The sequence below is a fragment of the Pipistrellus hanaki genome, assembly GCF_964339955.1.
Source record: "Pipistrellus hanaki genome assembly, chromosome: 4".
Lineage (NCBI taxonomy): Eukaryota > Metazoa > Chordata > Mammalia > Chiroptera > Vespertilionidae > Pipistrellus > Pipistrellus hanaki.
Genome location: NC_140506.1, coordinates 33,892,488 through 33,914,859, shown reverse-complemented (window position 1 = coordinate 33,914,859; position 22,372 = coordinate 33,892,488). Strand labels below are relative to the sequence as shown.

Here is a 22,372-nt window from a genome sequence, read left to right as displayed (position 1 = left end):
AGCATGACCTCTGGAGCCAGACTGATAAGTTCAACTATTTGAGTTCAAATCCTGATTCTAATACATGTGACTTTAGTTTCTTCCTGTATGAACAAGCATAATAATAGAACTGACCTTGGTAGGTCCTCAGGTAGGTTCAATGAGTTAATATACATAAAGCACTTAAACATTGTTCTCATTCATTCATTCATTCATTCAGCAAGTATTTTTTTTTTTTAAATAGCATGCCCATTTTTTTAAAAAAATATATTTTATTGATTTTGTACAGAGAGGAAGGGAGAGAGATAGAGAGTTAGAAACATCGATGAGAGAGAGTCATCGATCAGCTGCCTCTTGCACACCCCCTACTGGGGATATGCCCGCAACCAAGGTACATGCCCTTGACCGGAATTGAACCCGGGACCTTTCAGTCCCCAAGCCGACGCTCTATCCATTGAGCCAAACCGGTTTTGGCTCAGCAAGTATTTATTAAGACCCACTTTTGTTTCAGGAATCGCTCAGGGCACTGCAGACACTCAAGCAATCAAAATACAAAAGACACATGTAGATGATTTAATTTCTGATATCACTTCAGGTTCTCCAGGTCCTTGCTAACTCCAAGTCTATAAACTGGCAGCATGACATCACCAGGGAACCTGTTAGAAATGCATATTTAGGCCCCACCAGACTGACTGAATCAGCATCTGCATTTTAACAAGATGGTCAGCTGACATGTACACGTTAAAGTTTGTGGTGTCCAGCTTAAATCATAAACTCTGTACCTATACTTAAGGATACATCTTGAACACCTGTGTTCTAAGGAAGAATGACATTGAAATTTAAAAATTGCTCTAAAGAAAAACATTTTCAAGGTTATTTTCATGTAAAATGTTAATTGAACTTAAGCGGTGGAAATCTGCTCATTATATGCGCCTTATGTTCCTAAAATACTAAAAAATAAAATAAAAATAAAAAAATACTTCTAGGGTTAATCTAGGTAAATGGCTCCATCTAGTGGAAATATTTTGATTTGTACATTGAGTATAATTTAAATTAATCTTAAGAGGATCTCAAGAAAATGAAAATTCTAAGAATCTTAAAGAAAATGGGTATGTCTACAATTAACAAAAATCCTAGTATACATGGAAGAAAGGCTTAGTAACTATCAATTCCTTCCTTTTTACATATAGAGGGCCTTTGAACACAAGTTAAATTTCTGAATGTCTCACTTGTGATAAGAAAATAAGAAAACATATTAAATATATATTTTTTGGGCCCTAGCTGGTTTGGCTCAGATCGAAGGGTCCTATGTTTGATTCCCATCAAGGGCACATGCCTGGGTTGGGGGCTCAATCCCCAGTAGGGGGCTCTCTCATCATTGATGTTTCTATCTCTCTTTCCCACTCCCTTCCTCTCTGAAAGCATATATATAATGCTTTCAAAGTGAAAATGTAAAAAATACCTAGAGAAGTTTACCAGTCAGAATGCCAGAATGGTGACTATAGTATTTTAATACCTCAGAAGTTTAATGACAAAAGTTCTCATGGATCTTTAGTTCCCAAATACACTGTAAGTATGCTGAATTTAAATGACCTTTAATTAACACTTCTGAATTATAATCATCAACTTGTCTTTTTTTTTTTAATTCAGGCCTGATTTTATCAATTTTTCTAATTTTTTTTTTTTATTGATTTCAGAGTAGAAGGGAGAGGGATGAAACATCAAAGATAAGAATCATTGACTGGCTGTCTCACGCACAGCCCCCACTGGGGATCAAGCCAGAAGCCCAGGCATGTGCCCTGACCAAGAATAATCCATGACCTTTTGTTTCATAGGTCGATGTTCAACCACAGAGCCACACCAGCTAGGCTCAGGCCTGATTTTATTTGAAAGATGGACTTGCGTTTCTCTTTCCGCCATCGGTCTGTGCCGCCATAATGGTGCATGAATGTCCTGGCTGATGCTCTGAAGAGTATCGATAATGCCAAAAAGAGAGGCAAACGCCAGGTTCTCATTAGGCTGTGCTCCAAAGTCATTGTCCGGTTTCTGACTGTGATGATGATTGGCGAGTTTGAAATTATTGATGACCACAGAGCTGGGAAAATTGTTGTGAACCTCACAGGCAGGTTGAACAAGTGTGGAGTAATCAGCTCCAGATTTGATGTGCAACTCAAAGATTTAGAAAAATGGCAGAACAACTTGCTTCTGTCCCATCAGTTTGGCTTCATTGTACTGACAACCTCAGCGGGCATCATGGACCACCACGAAGATGCAAGACGAAAACACACAGGAGGGAAAATCCTGGGATTCTCTTTCTAGGGATGTAATAGATATGTGGAAATAAAATGCCTCAAAGGAAAAAAAAAAGTAAAAGAAATGGACTTGCTAAAAAAAATAAAGGGAGGTTGGTATGCCTATAGATGGTTACCTGATAGGCCTCTGGTGCCAGGAAATTATGTGCAAAATATACGAGTATATTTGTGTACCGTTTAACAATAAAATTTATCCTCCACCCAGACTTTTTATGATTGTATCCTTTGCTCTCCACCTTGAAGATGCAACCACCTTCATTTTGTATTACACATTTATGATTCCCTATTTAAAATTTTTGTATCTTATATAACTGGCTTCTCTGCAGGTATTCTGAAACTGGCTATTTTTTAGTGCTATTAAAGTCATCTATCCTGTGGGACATTTGGGTTGTTCCTTTTAATTTTTTGCTATTACAATGCTGATATGAAGATCCTTGTATCTTCTGGCACATAAAGGAGTTACTCTAAGATATATGATGAGAACTGCTGAGTCTTAGCATCGACAGATGTTCAAATTTGACTTGGTAATGGCAAACTGGTTTCCAAAGTAGTTGTACTTTATGCTAAGTGAAATAAGCCGGTCAGAGAAAGGCAAGTATCATATGATCTCACTTATTTATGGAATCTAATGAACAAAATAAACTGATGAACAAAATAGATCCAGAGACATAAGATTCCACAGTCTCTCAGAGGGAAGGCACAGTTAATGGGTGGAAAGAGATCAACTAAAGAACTTGTATGCACATATGCATAACCTATGAACATTGACAACAGGGTGGTGAAGGCCTGGGGTGGGGAACAAGGTGGGCTAGAAGGGATCAATGGGGGGTGGGGCGGGGAAAGGGGTATATGTAATAGTTTCAACAATGAAGATTTTATTTTATTTTTTTTAAATGAAGTAGTTATACTAAGTCAGCATTGTAAGAGTTCTGTTCCTCTGTGGTGCAGCTTTAGAAACAACTGGTATTTCCAATTTTTGTGAAGTTAGTGAATGTGAACATACGTAGCATCTTTTCATTTATTTAATGGTGATCCTTTAGGTTAAGTACTAAGGGAATGAATAAGTAATAACAAAACCAATTTAACCACAGGCTAATTTATATAAACAAAGAGTTAACTTCTTTTAGGAATCTCAAGAACGTTATAATGAAATGTTAAAACATTGAGGAACTGCTAGACTGATTTCACATGTATTTAGATGTCTCCAGGTAGTTATTTTGAGCTGCCTATTCATGAATCGGTAGTTTTTTAAATATATTTTATTGATTTTATACAGAGAGGAAGGGAGAGAGACAGAGAGTTAGAAACATCGATGAGAGAGTTCTCGATCAGCTGCCTCTTGCACACCCCCTATTGGGGATATGCCCGCAACCAAGGTACATGCCCTTGACCGGAATCGAACCCGGGACCCTTCAGTCCCCAAGCCGACGCTCTATCCATTGAGCCAAACCGGTCCCGGCATGAATCGGTAGTTTTAATTCCTATAGCTGTAATTAAAAAATTATACTAATATTTTTTGGGATACATTTTTAATTTTAAATGTAGACACCAGAAGCTGATAACCATTTAGGGAAATATTTATCTTAGGCCACTTTGGCCTGCCCAATCTTAAGAGTTTCCACAAATATGAAAAAAGCTAAAAAATTCAATACCACCAAACATGACATGTTGAAGGGTCTTCTTTAAGAAGAAGAGCCCTAGCTGGCTTGGCTCAGTGGATAGAGCCAAAGGTACAAAAATATACTCAAGTGGATTGGCCTGCGGACTGAAGGGGTCCAGGTTTGATTCTGACCAGGGGCACACGCCTGGGTTTCGGGCTCGGTCCCCAGTGGGGGGCGTGCAGGAGGCGGCCAATCAATGATTCTCTCTCATCACTGATGTTTCCCTCTCCCTCTTCCTTCCTCTCTGAAATAAAAATATAATTAAAAAAATATACAAAACAAGAATAAAATGGCAATACATATCAATCAACAATTGAATCTAAAAAGCAAAATAAACCAACAAACAGAACAAAAACAGATTCAGGGAATATTTTGACAGTTGCATGGTGGGCTGTGGGGAGTTGAGGGAATTGGTGAAAAGGTGAAGGGATTAAGATGTACAAATTGGTTGTTACAGAATAGTCATGGGGATGTAAAGTACAGGGAATGTGGGAAATGACGGTCTGGTAGCTATGTGTAGTGTCAGATGGGTGTGGGGTTTATTGGGATGATCTCTTAGTAAATAATGCAATAGTCTAATCACTGGGGTATACACCTGAAACTCATATAATGTATGTCAAGTGTAAATGAAAAACAAAAAAATGATTTTAAGAAAGGTTTATAATTGTGACTACACAAGTTTATTCTTGTACTAGAGGCCCAGTGCATGAAATTCATACATGGGGGTGGGGTGTGTGTGTGTGTGTGTGGCATGTCCCTCAGCCCAGCCTGCACCCTCTCCAGTCTGGGATCCCTCACAATCCAGGACTGATGACTCCCAACTGCTCCCCTGCCTGCCTTCCTGATTGCCCCTAACCACTTCTGCCTGCCAGCCTGATCACCCCCTAACCACTGCCATGCCAGCCTGATTGAGGTCTAACTGCTCCCCTGCCAGCCTGTTTGCCTCCAGCTTCCTCTGCAGGCCTGGTCACCCCTAACTGCCCTTCCCTACAAGGTTGATCGCCTCCAACTGCCCTCCCTTGCAGGCCTGGTCCCTTCCCTGATGGCCATCTTGTATCCACACGGGGGCAGCCATCATACGTGTTGGAATGATAGTCAATCTGCATATTACTTTTATTAGATAGGATCACTTACTGTATTACAACAGTAAATGTACTTTTACCCACTCCTGAATTCTTTCAGGTTTTTTTGGATATATTCAGAAATGGACTCACTGGGTCATAAGGCAGTTCCATTTTTCACTTAGCAAAGTAACTCCATACTGCTTTCCATGGTGGCTGCATCAATCAGAACTCCCATCAACAGCACACAACGGTTCCCTTTTCTCCACATGCTCACCAACACTTGATTTACTGATGATAGCCATTCTGACAGGTGTGAAGTGACATCTCATTGTAGTTTTAATTTGCATTTTTCTGATGATTAGTGATGTTGAGTATCTTTTCATATTTCTTTTGGCCATCTATATTGTCCTCTTTGGAGAAGTGTCTATTTTTGCCCACTTTTTGTGTGTCGAGTTTTATAAATTCTTTATAAATTTTGGATATTAATCCCTTACTGGATGTTCTGGAGAAATAACTTGTGAATGTCCAACAACAGTAAGATGGTTGTCTAAATTGGTCACAGAATATAGTGTAGCTACCAAGTCAATGTATATTTATTAACAGGCAAGTTTAGAAATAAAACAGTACAAATTCACTAACAATAGTTCATTTAAATTGTTTAATGAAGTTCTTAAAAAAGCAACATAAGCTTGAAACGGGATACTTTAGAATAAAATCTAAATTGTCAGATCAAGAATTCTATGCATAGAAATGAATTTCATTCATTGGCTGGCACAAAAATATAAAGCTTATAGTATTTACCGTATCACCTTTACCAATGGTTTAGAAATTGTGATTCGTTTTTAAATTTTAATTTATGTTGAACTGAAGAATGATCTATGTGGATGTCTCAGATTGTTTTATACCAAGTTAACACAAGACTGAGATTAAATATTACAATATGATTGTCACAGCTTCAGCAGTTTCTATATTCCAACTGTACAGTTATGAGAAAGTCCAAACTCAGAACTGTGTAGTTCAAATGTCACTTTTCAAGCATTCCTAAAGCAATACATGTAAACTAATGAGAGTTGGTTGGTTAACTCATTACAAAATTAAAATGGTGTCAAAAACAGGTATAATATCAAGTAAAAACAACTAGAGTTTGTACTTTATTAGGCTTTTTAAAAATATACATTTTGTTGATTTTTTACAGAAAGGGAAAGATAGCTAGAAACATCGATGAGATACATCGATCAGCTGTCTCCTGCACACTCCTCATTGAGGATGTGCCCTCAACAAAGGTACATGCCCTTGACCAGAATCGAACCTGGGACCTTTCAGTCCGCAGGCCGACGCTCTATCCACTGAGCCAAACCGGTTTCGGATAGGCTTATTATTTTCTCCCGCAACCTAAATTCTGAAATCTTAAAACTCTTTTTTAATCCTTATCCAAGGATACCATTGGTTTTTAGAGTGGAAGGGAGGGAGGGAAGAGAGAGTGAAACATTGATTAGTTGCCTCCCAAACACCCTGGATTAAACTTTTTCTTTTTTTTTTTTTTTTTAATATATTTTATTGATTTTTTTACAGAGGAAGAGAGAGGGATAGAGAGTTAGAAACATCGATGAGAGAGAATCATCGATCAGCTGCCTCTTGCACACCCCCTACTGGGGATGTGCCTGCAACCAAGGTACATGCCCTTGACCGGAATCAAACCCGGGACCTTTCAGTCCGCAGACCAACGCTCTATCCATTGAGCCAAACCGGTTTTGGCTTAAACTTTTTCTTAAAGATGTATTTTAGAACATGATACCCAAGTTCCAACCCCAGCCCATACCCAACACAACTGAGCTCTCTTTCTTGCTTTTAAAATATATTTTATTGTTTTTTTTTGTTTTTTGTTTTTACACAGAGGAAGGGAGAGGGATAGAGAGAAACATCGATGAGAGAGAAACATGGATCAGCTGCCCTCTGCACAATCCCTACTGAGGATGTGCTCACAACCGAGGTACGTGCCCTTGACTGGAATCAAACCCGGGACCCTTCAGTCCACAGGCCGACGCTCTATCCACTGAGCCAAACCTGTCTGTGCACAATTGAGCTCTTTCAATCTCAAATATTTTTCATGTGCAAGTAATAAAGGGGAAAAACCCCAAACCCCATTTCCCTTAAAATTTCCTCGGGTTAAACTGATCTAATCTCAGGCTTCCCTGTTGGAAAATGTAAATCTCAAAAAAACAAAATTACTCTTCAGTTATGCACATATTTCCCTTGAAATAACACATTTAGAATAAACTACTACTTTTATAAATGGGCACTTCCAAAATTATGTATTTTTTAAAGAATAAAACAAGCCTTAATAGGATACATTCATACACATTCATGCAATCTATCCTTATAATGCTTTATTCAAAACTTCACCTTTTGATTATTTTTTTGCAGAGCACTATCATTTGGTGGTGGAATCAACTGTTGAGACATACATCAATAGGAGTTAAGCTAAAATGTGGGGAAAATAGTTCTTAACTGTTATTACCCAGATAAAAAAAATATTCAATAAACATGAGTGCACCAATGTGTAAACTAAGAGGGGAAAAAAAACCACCTAAAAACAAACAACAAAATAACCCTCCCCGTAACAATAAAAACGACCTATTTGGATCCAAAATGGGGGGAGGGAGAGAAAGCTCATTTCCTTCATTAAAAATCAGAGTGAAACATCTATAGTTAAACAACTTTATTAACATAGTCAAGCAGTGATTAACATTCACATCTATTATGTCACATCATACAAATGTAAATACAAAATTACTACAGTACAATATATATTCTCTGCATGATCCAAAATATTTGGTGGCCCCAAAAAACTCTCTTTAAAATTCAGCAGCTTATCAAAAATTAAAACCGTATTCTATTTAAAATGAAGATCTGTTAGCACAGAGTTATTAGACTTCAAGAAATATCAATTTAGTACAGTTTGAGAAGTTGCAGGAGGGTATGTTTGAAGGACACATTCTAACATAGTGTGGCAGGTACAGGAAACATCAGATTTAAAGCTTTTAAGCATAACTCATACAACCTAAGTTGTCAGCAGAAAGATCCAGTTATTTATAATTAAAGCTAAAACTACTACATTATTGCACCCAATATTATTAACATGAATATTAAGTGTAAAACTTTTTTATAACATGAAGTGATTAACCACGTTTAAACACCTCTTCTCACAGATAATCTATTAAATAAAATTATACAGTATTGTCTAATTATCATCTCCATAAAAATTGTCCAATCTTAATTTTGTTAAATATCCACAGAGGAAAAGAGTAATGAAGTGAATGGTGAAAGTACAGTGGAACCCCTTTATGAGGCCGGTAGTAGGAGGGGACCAACATTGCCTTGGAGGCTAACCATGTTACAGAATTAAGACTTGTAAAATAGTAAATTTGGCTTAATATCAAGCCATAGTACAAGGGGATCCTATGATAAACAAAAATTCTAATAAAAGGGAAAACAACATTTTCCTAATTAGTGATATAATGCTTGGCAAATTGATTAAGTTTGATTTAAAAATGTACAAGAGGTGAAAAAATCATTTAACTTCCCTCAAAATCATGCATAAGGTGAAAAAAATCATTTAACTTCCCTTAAATTCGTGCATACATTGAAAAATACATCCTGGGATACAAATGAGAATAAACAGTTGCTATAATTTAAATGCATATCTTAAAATTAATATGTATAGTAACTAAGAATAAAGAACTTTATACATGTAATACCAATGGAGGAAAGATCTACATAAGACTGAAAAAATTAGTCACAAGTCACCCGAAGAGTGTACAAGTGAACGAAACTTTTATGTAAAATGTAATTTTTAAGAGGCATTAGAAATATCATATTTAATACAGTATGAAAGGTACTAAGTAGATATACAATGGTCTTGCATGGTATTACTACTAGATAATGTCACACAGTTCTTTATTGATCTGATTTTTCATCTAGACTATCCCAGGCCTTTAACAATCTGAAGACCAGTTATCTTAAAGATTTTAATGCCTACACTTCAATAACAATACTACTAGCAAGTTAGTGCTTCCTCCTTGTACTATTTGCAAAAAGTAATTCAAGCAAAGCTGTATTTTAAGGTACTATTAAAGGAAGGATTTAAATTGCAGTTATGCATGATACAGTCTTCGCTTGGGAAGAATGTTTTTGCACCGTTATCTGTTAATACATTCAATATGAATAATATAAATTATACAAATAAAAAAAAAACACACCTCCACTTTTTTTTTTTTTCCTTTATGGCAAAATATTTGTTAAATTTAAACTAAAGTGTTTGAGACAAATTCTGGCATTTCAGTTATGCAGAGTAATTTAATACAGAATAGAAAAATGTCCACATTGCTATCTTGAGGGTTTGAAGAAAAGGAGGACCAAATTAAATTCATTTTCAAGATAAATCTACAGGAGGGATTTACACCACCCTAGTCAGCTAGAATAAGGACGGGAAAACCAGACTACATGGGAAGAGACTTCATGAAATAACACTGAAAAACAAAGACTATAAGTATAATGATCCTTTATAAGCATATGTCACCAAAGCAAACAGGATACAAGAGTGTTCACCTGAGATAAAACTTGTATCTGAATATTTTGTAACTGAGTAGACAAAGCATTTCAATAGAGGAAAGTCAGCGGAAATTATTTTAAAATATACATCTGATACTATTTTACAATATATGCAATTTAAGCAATTCAGATCAATGAAAAAGTCTTAACAAAAAAATCACAGTGTTTATCAATATGTTAATTACAAAATGTATGCTACTTATTTTGTTTTTAAAGATGTAATGGCTTGGTTAAGTGTTTTAAAATCTATTTTTCTGAAATCTAACTTGCATCACAAAATCAAGTAGCAATAATGTAAAGCATCAGAACTGGCTCTTAAAGATTATTTACATATTGATTATTTGGGAAATAACCAAAAAATATAAAAAAGTGATTTTTTTTTTTTTTTTTACATAGTATGAAGTTATTGAAGAGATTAGACAATACAAAAAGCAAAATTCTTTCCTAAATAAATGAGTATCTGTGGCACTAAGTTTACTAATGGACTAAAAAATGAACTGCCAAATATGCATTTAAATTATATTAAATACACTTTCTGTTTCCAACTTAGGTTGATCAGCAGCTTTTGTTCTGTTAGAATCCTTCAAAGAGAGAAGCTCAAACAGGAAAAAGAAGGCATATATAAAACAGTAAACACTGACCTCCTGAGGTTCCTACAACATAAAAATATTCAAGTAGAAAATCTACATCACTTAGCAGCGGCTATGTCTGTAGTTGAGCACACCAACAGCGCGTTAGTGTGTAAGGAGCAGATGAAGTAAGCCGTGCTTTAAGCATGCCAAGAGGCAAAAACACTGGAATGTAACAAAGACAAACTCACAATTTCAGAGACACTCAGTCAACATTCAAAACTACTAAGACTATACTACAAGAATTAAGTTGCTTATACACACACACATATATATATATCCCATGATGTATTAGAATGCTAAATCAGAGCTTACCTCAAAAGAACTTAAATGGCTTCTACAAATTCTTATGCTATACTAAATATCTGAAATATAAATTAGGAACACAATACCTCATGGGGAAGAGGGGGGAAAAAAAAAACCCAACCCAATCTCAGGCTGTCAGTTATATTTAGTTTATTCATTCTCTATTTTTAAATTAAATTTTCTTTTAAGTAAAAAACAGGTTAAGTGGTTATCAAATGAGCGTATTCTTATGTGAAATATCTGCCTAGGTGAAATTAATTTTTAATCAACCAAGTGACAATATTGCTTTTTCAGTCAACATATAATTACAGGTCCAAATAATTTTATTGAAGGTTGTTTTTGTGTTTGTTTAAAAGCGTTTAAAGAAGAATTTTGCCATTTTCTTTCAATCTAAAATATTACCTATTCTAGAATATTAAAATATCTCCCATATTAAATTGTGAAAAGTATTTAAAAAACAAACTAGAGAATACCACTAGAATAAGGATAAAACAGCTATTCCAATTAGGTTTTTAAAACCATCAGGTTTTAACTAGGTAGGAAACAAATTTTGAGCTTCCAGTAAAGTAATGGTAGTAGAAAGAAAAAAAATGCTACATCCACTTTGAATCCAACTTATAATTTAAAAAAAAAAAATTTCTTTTTTTTGGATAAGAAAATAGCATTTAATTTTAGGCTCTACAGACTGAAATTTGCAAAGCCAAAGTACAGGAAAGAAGATGAAAGAACATGTTAAAAAAAAATACACACACACACACACACACAACAAAAACCTTTCTGCATGCTACCATGCATTTGAAATTTTTTAAAACGGTATTTATAAATTCACACACATACAGCTCAAACTTCAGTGCAATGGCTGTATCATTCAACACCTTTAGAAGAAAAGAACCATGCAAAGAGGAGCAACTGCTTATAAAAATGGTTATTCAGTATTTATTCTGCAATGCAAAGGTGACAAACTAAAATATAAAAAAGTTGTTATGGCTTAACATTTTTGTTGCAGATTAAATATGCAGCATTGAAAAATGGAAAGGTGTGGCTTCATCTCTGACCAGCAGAGTTAAAAAGAAAAATCTCTCCATTTTCCTTCATCATCATGGGATACACTGTTCAGGCAATCCAAATTAATAAAGACTTGAAACTTTATATGGAGACAAGATCAAGTGTACCAGTTAGGATTTCACATTCACAGTATATAAGAAAATACACATGGAAAGAAAAGTAAAGGGTTAACTTAACAAGGATTTATTCACAGGAATACATGTAAGTAGAGAAAAATAACAGAAAATCTAAACAAATGAAATGAAGAGGATCCAAATCAACTTTCACTCTGTAGCTTTTTACTTGCACCCTGTGTGCATATATCTAGGGCACAGAGGGCCACCAACATGCGCCAATACAGTGTAGGAACCCTGCATTACATCCATTAACTTAAACATATCCTTAAGATCATGCTTTGAACAACAACAAAAAAGCTTAGAAGGCATTATGCTGAGTGGGAATAAACATTGAAATATAGCAATCATGTCTTCAACTTCTACAATTGTCTTTATGTGCCAACTAACATTTATGTAGCCTCTTACAGATCTTTTACCATGTAATTGAAGTTTTGAAATTTGATGAAATCACTAGTAGTATATAACCATGCAGAAAGCACATCACACTGACAGCACAGAGGCAAAGATTTTGCACAGGTATATCAGCTTTCCACATTGTGCAGGTTACACACAATACAATATCAATCTTATTCCTAACAGATCCTAAAAAGGTATTTTCAAGGCCTAGCTGTAAACTACAGTACTTTATATATCTATATTCTTAATAAAAATAAAATCCACAAATCTTAAAAAGGAATTTTAAATGCAGGGCTATATTGAATTGGTAAACTGCAACACAAACTGGCGCAACAGAGGTAAATGAATACCAATCTCACTCTACGTGATGCAAGCATGCTACTTACTTTCCCACTAATTTACTTTCAATCACTATGAGCCAGAATGCATGCCTGAACCTTAAACTGCACTTTAAAATTAACGTCTTGGCCTAGAAATTAAATCTAATGAAGTACAACCATCAAATTATATCCACTACATCCATGTTTTAATGCAAAATCAAGAGTTCTATCTTCTGTTTATGTCCAACCCCATTTATTCCTCCCTCCCTGCCCACCCCACAAAGGTAAAAGGAGTGACTCATTTGGCATTTCACAGGGTGCTTCATTGTTTAAATTAGATTTTTTATTTCCGACTTTTTTTTTTTGGGTACCTTATATTGTAACTCCCAAGAACCTGCTTCTAGTATGGTTCGGCAAGCTGATTTTAATTCTATTAGCTTCATTTGTGTAGTTCTTTATCAGCATGCAAAAACAAGGCCCCATCGCATGGGAAAATTTATAAAAACCTTTAAATAATAATAAAAAAAAGCTTCTTTACTGTTTGTAACCCCCCCTTCTTAGGTTTCCTTTATTGTGCGCTATATAAATTTTCCTCTTTTATCCCTATGCATCATTTATATGGTTCTTGTTTTGGTACAATTCCCCATAATATTCCAGAATGTACTGTTTTGTGAGTAGACTGAATAGGTTTTGTTTTTTTGCTTCTTCACATCCAGTGCGGAGTTGTAATTGAAGACAGATTTCCACCCACAAAGGCTCCAGATGTTAAAACGTTTCCCAACATCGACAATACAGTGACGGCAACACCTCCCTCCCGCCCCTCCCAGTAGGGTTGGGATTGTACTGTATTCCCTACTGGTTTACCCTTCCCCCCTGTAAAGGGTAACATTTTCCCTGGGTGCAGAGGCTCCCTCATAGTCTCGAGACTGAAGGACCTGTAAGAAAACAGTTTTATAGTTTAACAATTGTTTCTCTTTTAAAGTCAGTGAGCCACAAAATTAATCAAGTAATGATGCTATCTCTACCTAAAGAAAATGAGAAATTGGACAAGTTGCCTAATGATAACCATGTTGCTTCCTTCTCCTATAGTCTCAACTGTCACCTGCATCAGATACAAAAAAGGGACCCCAAGCTGGGGACAACCACAGAGAGGTGCGTAGCATTTTATAAAGACAAAACATCCTTTTTTGCCAGTATTCCCAATATAAAGCAAACAAAAATCCAATCTACAATATATTAAACAAAACCAAACCCAAAAGCTCCAAGAGCATTCCTTATTTTGTTGTCTGATGTTTTCGCATAAGAGGTGTTAAAGCTGTCCACTACCCTCAGCAAATGTAAAAAAGTAATTTTTAACACTTTCCCCCCTCTTTTTAAATATATTTCCATAGATTTGAGAGAGGGAGAGACAGAAACATCAACGATGAGAGAGAATCATTGATTTGATGCCTCCCTCACACTTTCACTAGGGATCAAGCCTGCCACTTGGGCATGTGCCCTAACTGGGAATTGAACCTCGGCCTCCTGTTCATAGGTCCACACCCAACCACTAAGCCACACTGGTAAGGCAATCTTGACTTCTTGATGCTACTAATTAGTAATTCTTCTGACCCTATTTCACTCTGTCATTTTCTATACTCTCAGAACCCTTGACTTTCCTAATAAGGACTTTTTCAGTGGTATCATTTTTAATGATGAAAGTGACACCAAGAAATATATATAGATTACTGGGAAAATGTAACTGGTGTCTGACATTGGAACTTTCACAACAAAACTCTATGAACCACTCATGCCAAACCTTGGACATTTATGAAAGTTCATTGAATTCACAAAAGTGACTAACCCATCTGTGAAGTACAAGAAACCCCTTTACTCTGCCTCTGAAAACACAGTAGAATACAAAAAAAAAAAAAGGCAGGAAAATATACTGATTGACTTTTACCTTTAATTAGAAAACTAAGAATTACTACATTACCTTGTCTTAGAACATGGTCACCCCAGTTAATGCGTAATTGGTGATATGATAGAGACAACAGAAGGTAATAAATTTGGAAGTGCTTGAGACTTAGCTCACAGTTGAATCTTTTTGGCCCTTGATACTGAAAGTCATTCTCATCTATTGCATTCTCATGATTTAAAATTAAGTGAATCAAGCACTTTTCCAAAATGTTAAGGCCATAAAACAGCTATTAGGACACAAGACCCCCAGGGACAACTCACACAAAGGACTCTGAGACATTCCAGAGGCTGCAAGTCTATTTCTACTGTCTTTTAGGTTAATTAGACAAACTGGATGTTGGAATCTTTCCAGGTTTAAAACCTAGCTCAGAGTAAACAACAAACAAGAAAATAAAACTCCAACACAAAAGGTAATTCAATTTGCTACACAACTGCTGGACACACAGAGTACATTCTCTGGCCTTCAGTAAAATATGTCTCGGTTTTTATCTAAAACCTAAAGTATAAACACTGGTTCACTGTACCTGTTCCTAACCCACATTTGTTGAACCAACTTATTGTGTTAGGCAACATACCCAATTTTGGCATCAGATATTGTAACAGCATTTAATCCACAAAAGAACTCAATTAAAGAACTGAGGCCAAGAAACCAGAATTGTTAGTTCAACTTAGTAAGTATAGAAAATCTCAAGGAACAAGAGACCAAGTGGACTTACTCTCTATCACCCCAAATCAAAACAATCTTCCACTGCCCATTTAAAAACAACAGTGCTAGGCCCATCGGTAGGTGTTCAATAAAAATGTACATTGAGCCCGGCTGGTGTGGCTCAACAGTTAAGTGTTGACCCAGGAACCAAGAGGTCACCAGTTTGATCCTGGTAAGGGCACATGCTTGGGTTGTGGGCTTGATCTCTAGTAGGAGGGTGTGCAGGAGACAGCTGATCAATGGTATTTCTCTCTCATCAGTGTTTCTCTCTATCCCTCTCCCTTTCTCTCAAAAAAAAAAAAAAAAAAATCAATAAAAATGTATTTTAAAAAATGTATATTGAAGATTGAATACTAAATATTCTTAGATACTGAGACAAAACCCACTTCTAGTCTACTTGGGTTTTCCCCTAAAGTTCACTACTTGATATATCAGAAATTTATGCTTTAAAAGTAAACCATTTGTATTCTGGTGATCTTACAGGGCAAAAAAGGCAACAGTTAAAGCAATATTACATATTTTAACTAGCATGCCAGCTTGGATTTCTTTCTATCTAAGATTCAAAGTGGAACCATGCATTTTATCTTGCTTGATGGTTCTCTAAAATATTCTACTTAAGTAATTTAAAATAGCATGAGACTGTTTTATCCAACCTCTGTTCTATTCAGTAGTTTTAGATAATAGTCCTAAGTTTCTTCATCCTGAAAAATTCTAAGCTACTTACAACTTACCCCTAATTATGGGACTGCAGCTCAAGTGCATGAGGTTAAACACCATAAAAAGCTGCAAGACGCTCTTTTAAGGGAGGCGGAAACTGGTCAGAGAAACGCCTCCAATTTTCATCTCCAACTTGATTTTTAAATCCATGAAGGATCTGCAAAGAGTGAAAAAAAAATCATAAATTTATCAATAACAAAAGATAAAACTCAGACCTGCATAGCTTCAGAAATAGAAAACTAGTGATTTTATTATTTTAAAATTTTATCCATTTTAAAGTAATAATTCTCAAACTTTGTTGGATTCTACAATATTCTATGTCTTACCTAAAAGCACCTCAATGAACATGCTAAACTTTTATTGGAAGTTTAGAATTTAACAAGTGTAATAGATGCTAAGCAATCTCTGATATACTACTTATGAAAAACAAAAAGCATAGAATTCACTCAAAGGAATAAAATTTCTGCTATACTAAATTTTGTCAAGTTGGAAATATACAAAACTTTGGGTTCCTGGCTTTAAGTATATATAGTTTACTAATTTTATTTTTATTAGGTGATTCAAACATGAAACAACATCTTACTTTTTTTGTTTTGTTATCGTTGAGTGCTGACTAGAGTTAATCAAATGGGAGCACTACTAAAACAAAGAACTATATGAGTGTAATCCCCATGGAGACCACTTGGATTTACTTCATTCAAGCTGTGTTATACTCTAAATCTTAGCCATCCATCCTTGAACATGTATGTTAATTTGCATAGGTGGGATAATCAGACCATAGGTATCAGTGGAACTGCTTGAAAACAACTTTTTTATTGAGAACAAAGGTTTAGGTTGTATAGTCTAGCAATATTGATTTGAGGAGTCGTTTCATATGAAATATAAAAATAATTCAAACTTTCCAACTAGGACTGTAACAATTCCAAGATGCGTATCGTAAAAGTCTTTTTAGTTACCTTACAGAACATGTCTCTCAGATCATCTTTTGGATTAATCCATGATGCAACGGCATCACAAAAAAATATAAAATCCTGTAACAAGCAAGAAATACACTTTAGATTGATATTATATTTGTCAAACACATGAAAAAAAGATATCTAGAGATATATAAAAAAGTTATATTATGATATAATCCTAGCCAAAATTAAAAAAAAATCAACTACAATCATAAAAATTGTAAGTGAATTGCTAACTGGTTGTCCTTATTACTCTACCATGAACGAACCTCTCCTCATCCAGTTTATATTGCAATTTAAATCCCTTTTATGTTTTATTTTTACATCTAAAAACACATCTAATAAATGTTTAATATCAGCAATGAACTGAAAGTACCAAATGAACATCAATTAAAAAAGCTTCATTAAAGAATTACATAAATGAAGTAGTAATATAATTCTAAGAAGCCTAAAAATAACTTAAAGTTAGTTAAAAGCATACAACAAATAAGCTTAACTTGAAGCATAGAAATGAACAGATCTAAATTTTAAGACTAATCTTCATATAGAATCTGAAATGACCAAGTTAGAAGAAACGAATTGTATAGCTATAAATAACACCTAACCCAGCCCAACCCATCCCAATAAAAAACAAAAAAGACAAAACCCACACAAACAAATGCTTAGACAATTTAAAAGATAATCAGATTATTCTGACTATAAGAACAAAGTGACAACAAGCAAAGCCTTTAAATATTTAACTAAAGTTTTTAAAAATATAGTTATCAAACTAAAAACACTCAAAATACAACATTCAAGATGTAGCTGGTGTTCTGATATATTTACTACTTTAAATGATCAAAGTGTGATGTTAGAAACTTAAATATATATACACACTCTAGAATTTGTGAGTAAACATTTAAACATAAAAAAATGTAAGATTTTTTTCTTTCAACTATATCCAAATACATATGTAAAAAGTAGAAATGTCTACTAATTCTTAAGTTGGTAGTTATTCATGACCATATACATGTTACTTCATGTGTTAATTAAAAAAAAAAAAAAAAGTAGCTAAAATTCCAATGGGAAAATGTTCCTTTTAAGCATAGTAGACATGATACTTCTAACGCACATTTAAGGTGACACAAAGTTCTTAAATAATGAACAAAAACTCCCCAACTTACTGCCAGGAGGTTATTTTGCAAGTAGGGACCATCTCTAAAGTTAGTAAGTTATTGTTTTACAAATGTAAAATTAGTCATGATTTTTCCCAGTTCTAGTTTATAAGTTTTCAATGCCTGTCACCCACATTAATCTGGTTTTTATGAGGTGGTGATGTAATGCATGTTTATAAACCTGAATTAAACAACAGAGTACTTAATACAAGATAGAAAATATTAACAAATGATTAAAATACCTATCGATGTCTCTTGGAAGGGAATGGTTATTTTCTTGAAAACCCTGCTTATACTTTTACCCTTTACAATTTATCTGTTGAGGAACCTGGAACTTTTAACTGGGAGTGCCATAGCTTGCATTTTATTGATTTCCTATACATGGTGACAATTAACATATTTCTATTTTGTGTGCCTTGCAAATTTGCAGTTGGATTCAGAGATCTAGCCAGATTCATGCTTGATACTACTGCCAAATAATTTTTTTAAAATACTAAAACTGTCTAAACATAATAAGAATTAAGGATTAAAATAGTTTCAAAGGCTGATTCACTATTCTATTTTATTCACTATTGAGTTTATCAGTTTGATTCTAAGTAACAGAAAGAGTATTCCACTATTAGGTCACTCTCTTTAGTATAAATACACTCAAACTCAACAGGGATGGGAGACTTATACAAAGTAAATAAAAGAGGTCAAAATGTGAATGAACAAAGCTTTGGCTTTACTCAGTACAAGAACGAAATTGCATTCGCTCAATCTGCTACTACTGTATTTCATGGCAAAATATTCAGAACATTAAAAGTTAAGAACAAATTCTTAGGAATGTCTTACTTGAATTACTCCACTGGGATTCACACTGATCATAGTACAAATTCCACGAAATGCTGAATCCTTTTCCTCATTGTCCCTTATGTTTCTCAAAGAGGTGCACCTATTAAATTATAGAATTGAGTTTAGCATTTAAGAAAGAAGCAGGTTCAATTACAATACTAATGAACAGTATTTAATGGAATAAACAACACCATATAATGTTTATATTAAAAGAATTTTCATAAAGCTTAAGTTTCTCATACTTCCTGTATGTGGGCCATCTAATTTCAAATAATAAAAGCCATAAAATTCACATTTCTTATTAATAGATTACATCTATAAAATGGACAACTGATTTTAATCTCTCATTTAAATTATTAATGAGCTTGAGCCAAGAGTAAATTATCAATTTAAAAAAGACTGCGTTATGACTTGTATTCCATTAAACACTAAAATGACTGAATCGAAAGATTATCAATTGAAAGAAGCAGAACATAGGATATACTGCCACAATATAAACTAATATTTTAGAACTTATGGTATAGATGTTTAACTTTTACAGTAATAAGCAAATAAGATTTTATACATAAATTTAAACATGTATTTCTTAATGCAATCCAAGTTTTCAAATTAATTATAAAAAAAACATAATGCAAAAACCTAAATTTATAGAATTTGCATGCATCTTTATTTTACTGGTGGATATTTAAATGCTTTTTATGTGTAATCAAGCTTAACACAGCAAGCATGTGACAATCTTATCCCATGCATCAATTAGTCGTTAGCCACAACATAAAATAAATATACATGACGATGCTGCTGAAAACCTCACAAACCTGATAGGACAAGATTAGTCACATGGTTGGCAATGATTAAGGATTGTGATTTTTGTAACCAACTGAAAATATATCTAAAAGTGAGATAGAAAGAGAAAGAAAGAGTGAAGAAAAATGAATTAAAAAAAAAAGATTGAATAATACACACCAGGGTCTTATAAACTGCTGTAGCATGGGGGCCACCTCTTGAGGACAAACGTAACCAAGACGACCAATTGTTATTGCTAAGGTAACGCAATCACGGTTATACACCACCAAACGCCAACCAAGACATGAGCAAATGAGGGGGAAGGAGAAAAAATAAAGAAAAAACAACAAATAACTCAGAAACAGAAACCAACAGAATTTGTGTATGATAATAAACATAAGATTTCACCAGTGCTGTTTACTACCACCCCCAAAAATAAGGGGCAGCAACATATATGGCATACTCTTGAAAAAGGAAAAACAAAAGGAAAAAACTTTAAAGATTGAGAGAACACCAAAAACCATGATGAATTGCTTTTCTCGCTCAATGAAGCATCAATATATCATACTTTCTGTTAATAAAAAGATGAGCGATTATTTGATTTAGAAATTCTTCAGTTAAAGCCAGTTGAAATTTCAGGATTTAATAATGAAATCTATATTTCCCCCCCAATAATTAGTAAATGCAAATGATTACATTTCTGAATTGTCTACTCAAACACACTTCTCATTTAAAAGTTAAAACTTCCTTTTCACTTCTCCACATCTCTTTTTATTATAAGTGATTTCCATTTTTGAAAATTATCTAGGAATTTAATCCAAATTTTGGTAAAAATTTTTGTTAACATTTCTAAAACAAACCAGTGGACCATTTGTTGCCTGTTATCAAAATCAACTGTCAAATTTTAGATATTATGGCACACACCGAATGGATTGAAAAATTGCTGTGTTATATCAAATTCCATTCTGAAAACTCCCTAATGGTGATTAACAACTCACGTAATAGTCCACTAATTTCATACCATATTGACATAATGGAAATTCAGACAGTCCACTGTAATAACATGTGATGTGTGGACCAACAGAACAAATATTGTGTCTTTGCTATAAAAGGCATAGCACAAAGTAGATTAACACTGTACTGATTACATGCTAATATTCTATACAAAATGGGAATTAATCAAACATATATTAACCATCAAAATTCAGGAAGTTCTTATACTTAAAAGGGCTAAAACAAATGCAACTCAGAACTGTATTCTGCAATTCAAAGATACATACATATAAATACATTTATACACAACGTGAAAAAAAAAACACACACAAACAGAAAACAAACCATGAAGTGCTTTAATGGTGTTCTCTCAAAAACTTACAGGTTAACTTTTCATAAAAAAAGGGTGAGGGGTAAAGAAAAATGTTTAAGGATTACTTAAAGCAAACTACACAGATAATACTAAAATCTAGCAGATTCATATGAAGCAAGAGAAAGAAAACCTATGTTCAAAAGACACAAACTATGCAACATTCTCATTAAACAGGCAAGTATGAACAATCCAATGAAACATGCGATAAAGCAGATGATGGTCCATTGAGAAAGTTCAGTGTAGGATATACTAATTTGGAAAAAAAGCAAATAACTGCATACACTAAGGAATTGGCTTTACAAAGTATTAAGATAATGGTAATTAAGTTGCTAAAATCTATAGACATTAGACATTGACAATGATTTTACTTAATAATTACTTCCTTTTTTGGACAAGAAAATAAAACATTTTCTGTAGCCACTTATATTAAGAGTAATCCAGTGAATGCCAAGTGTGTTTCTTAATTACACCAATTTGCAAAGTGTTACCTACTACCTTTTGATTTACTTAGGGTAGAATCATACTTAGAATATAATCTTATAAAGCCAATTTGTTAAAGGAATTCACCAGCTGATATCCCACAAGAAACTTTAACATATATTACACTCAACATTTATCTGCAGTTACGCATTCACATTTAAAAGTAAATGAAGTTTCTTTAGGTTTAATAATAATTTTATAATGGCAAGTGTTCTAAATCTGAATGTCATGTATAGGTACTGCATTCTAAAGAGACAAAAACCAGACAGGATTTTATAACCATCCTACACAAAGACTTTCACTTTTTAGCAAGAAAATCTGATTTGCTTTATGATATAAACAGTACCCATACAGCCAAACAGCCATATAACTGTTCCATAATTAAAAGATTTCCTTCCATACCAATAAACATACCCAATTTTAATTACATTAGGCCAAAATAAACTTTCTATAATCAAGAAACATAAAATTAAAATGGCCTTGAAAACAATTATTATTTAGTAAGCCTTATTTTAATCTTTGTCCAGTATTTTGGTAAGACCTTCATCGACTATGAATATATAACTGGAATTAACTTAGTTTATAAAGAAAGATGTGCCTGATTGAAAGCAAAATTTATATCTTGTATCATTAGCAAAAATATAAGTCAGTGGAAGGAAATCACCCTGAAATGTGTTCTATAGTATGGTATGGAAGGTACTCTTTAATATAAACATGCTCTCTAAATGCAAAAGAGAAACAAGCCTCCTGAATAAAAATATCACAAAGTACTGCCTCAGTTTTCAATTTGAAGGAAAAGTATATACAAAATAGAAAATACATACGTATATACCATTATAAACCAATTAGCCACTACAATGCAATCTAGCTTTGGCCATATTTTTACAGATTAAAAAAAAAAATCATTACTTCCAGCTCTCAGTTGCTCTCTGAATTAATATAAAATTGTTCCATCATT

At 34.0% G+C, this 22,372-nt stretch overlaps 1 protein-coding gene and 1 pseudogene across 3 annotated transcripts in view; one reads left to right on the top strand and one right to left on the bottom strand.

Moving 5' to 3' along the window:
* Positions 1-1,892: 1,892 nt before the first annotated feature.
* LOC311621581 (small ribosomal subunit protein uS8-like) lies at positions 1,893-2,355 on the top strand (annotated as a pseudogene). The gene has a single exon. The product of its transcript is annotated as a small ribosomal subunit protein uS8-like (transcript).
* A 5,365-nt stretch (positions 2,356-7,720) lies between these two features.
* The window catches only part of TNPO1 (transportin 1), an 84,908-nt gene continuing 70,256 nt past the window's right edge, over positions 7,721-22,372 (bottom strand). For both annotated transcript variants that reach the window (XM_084880892.1, XM_084880893.1), the window contains exons 21-25: positions 19,749-19,824; positions 18,786-18,885; positions 16,798-16,872; positions 15,856-15,998; positions 7,721-13,394 (exon numbers count right to left, since the gene is read on the bottom strand). In XM_084880892.1, the coding sequence (XP_084737018.1) occupies positions 15,891-15,998; positions 16,798-16,872; positions 18,786-18,885; positions 19,749-19,824 (359 nt within the window). In that variant the 3' untranslated portion in view covers positions 7,721-13,394; positions 15,856-15,890. The remainder of the gene's footprint in view (positions 13,395-15,855; positions 15,999-16,797; positions 16,873-18,785; positions 18,886-19,748; positions 19,825-22,372) is intronic.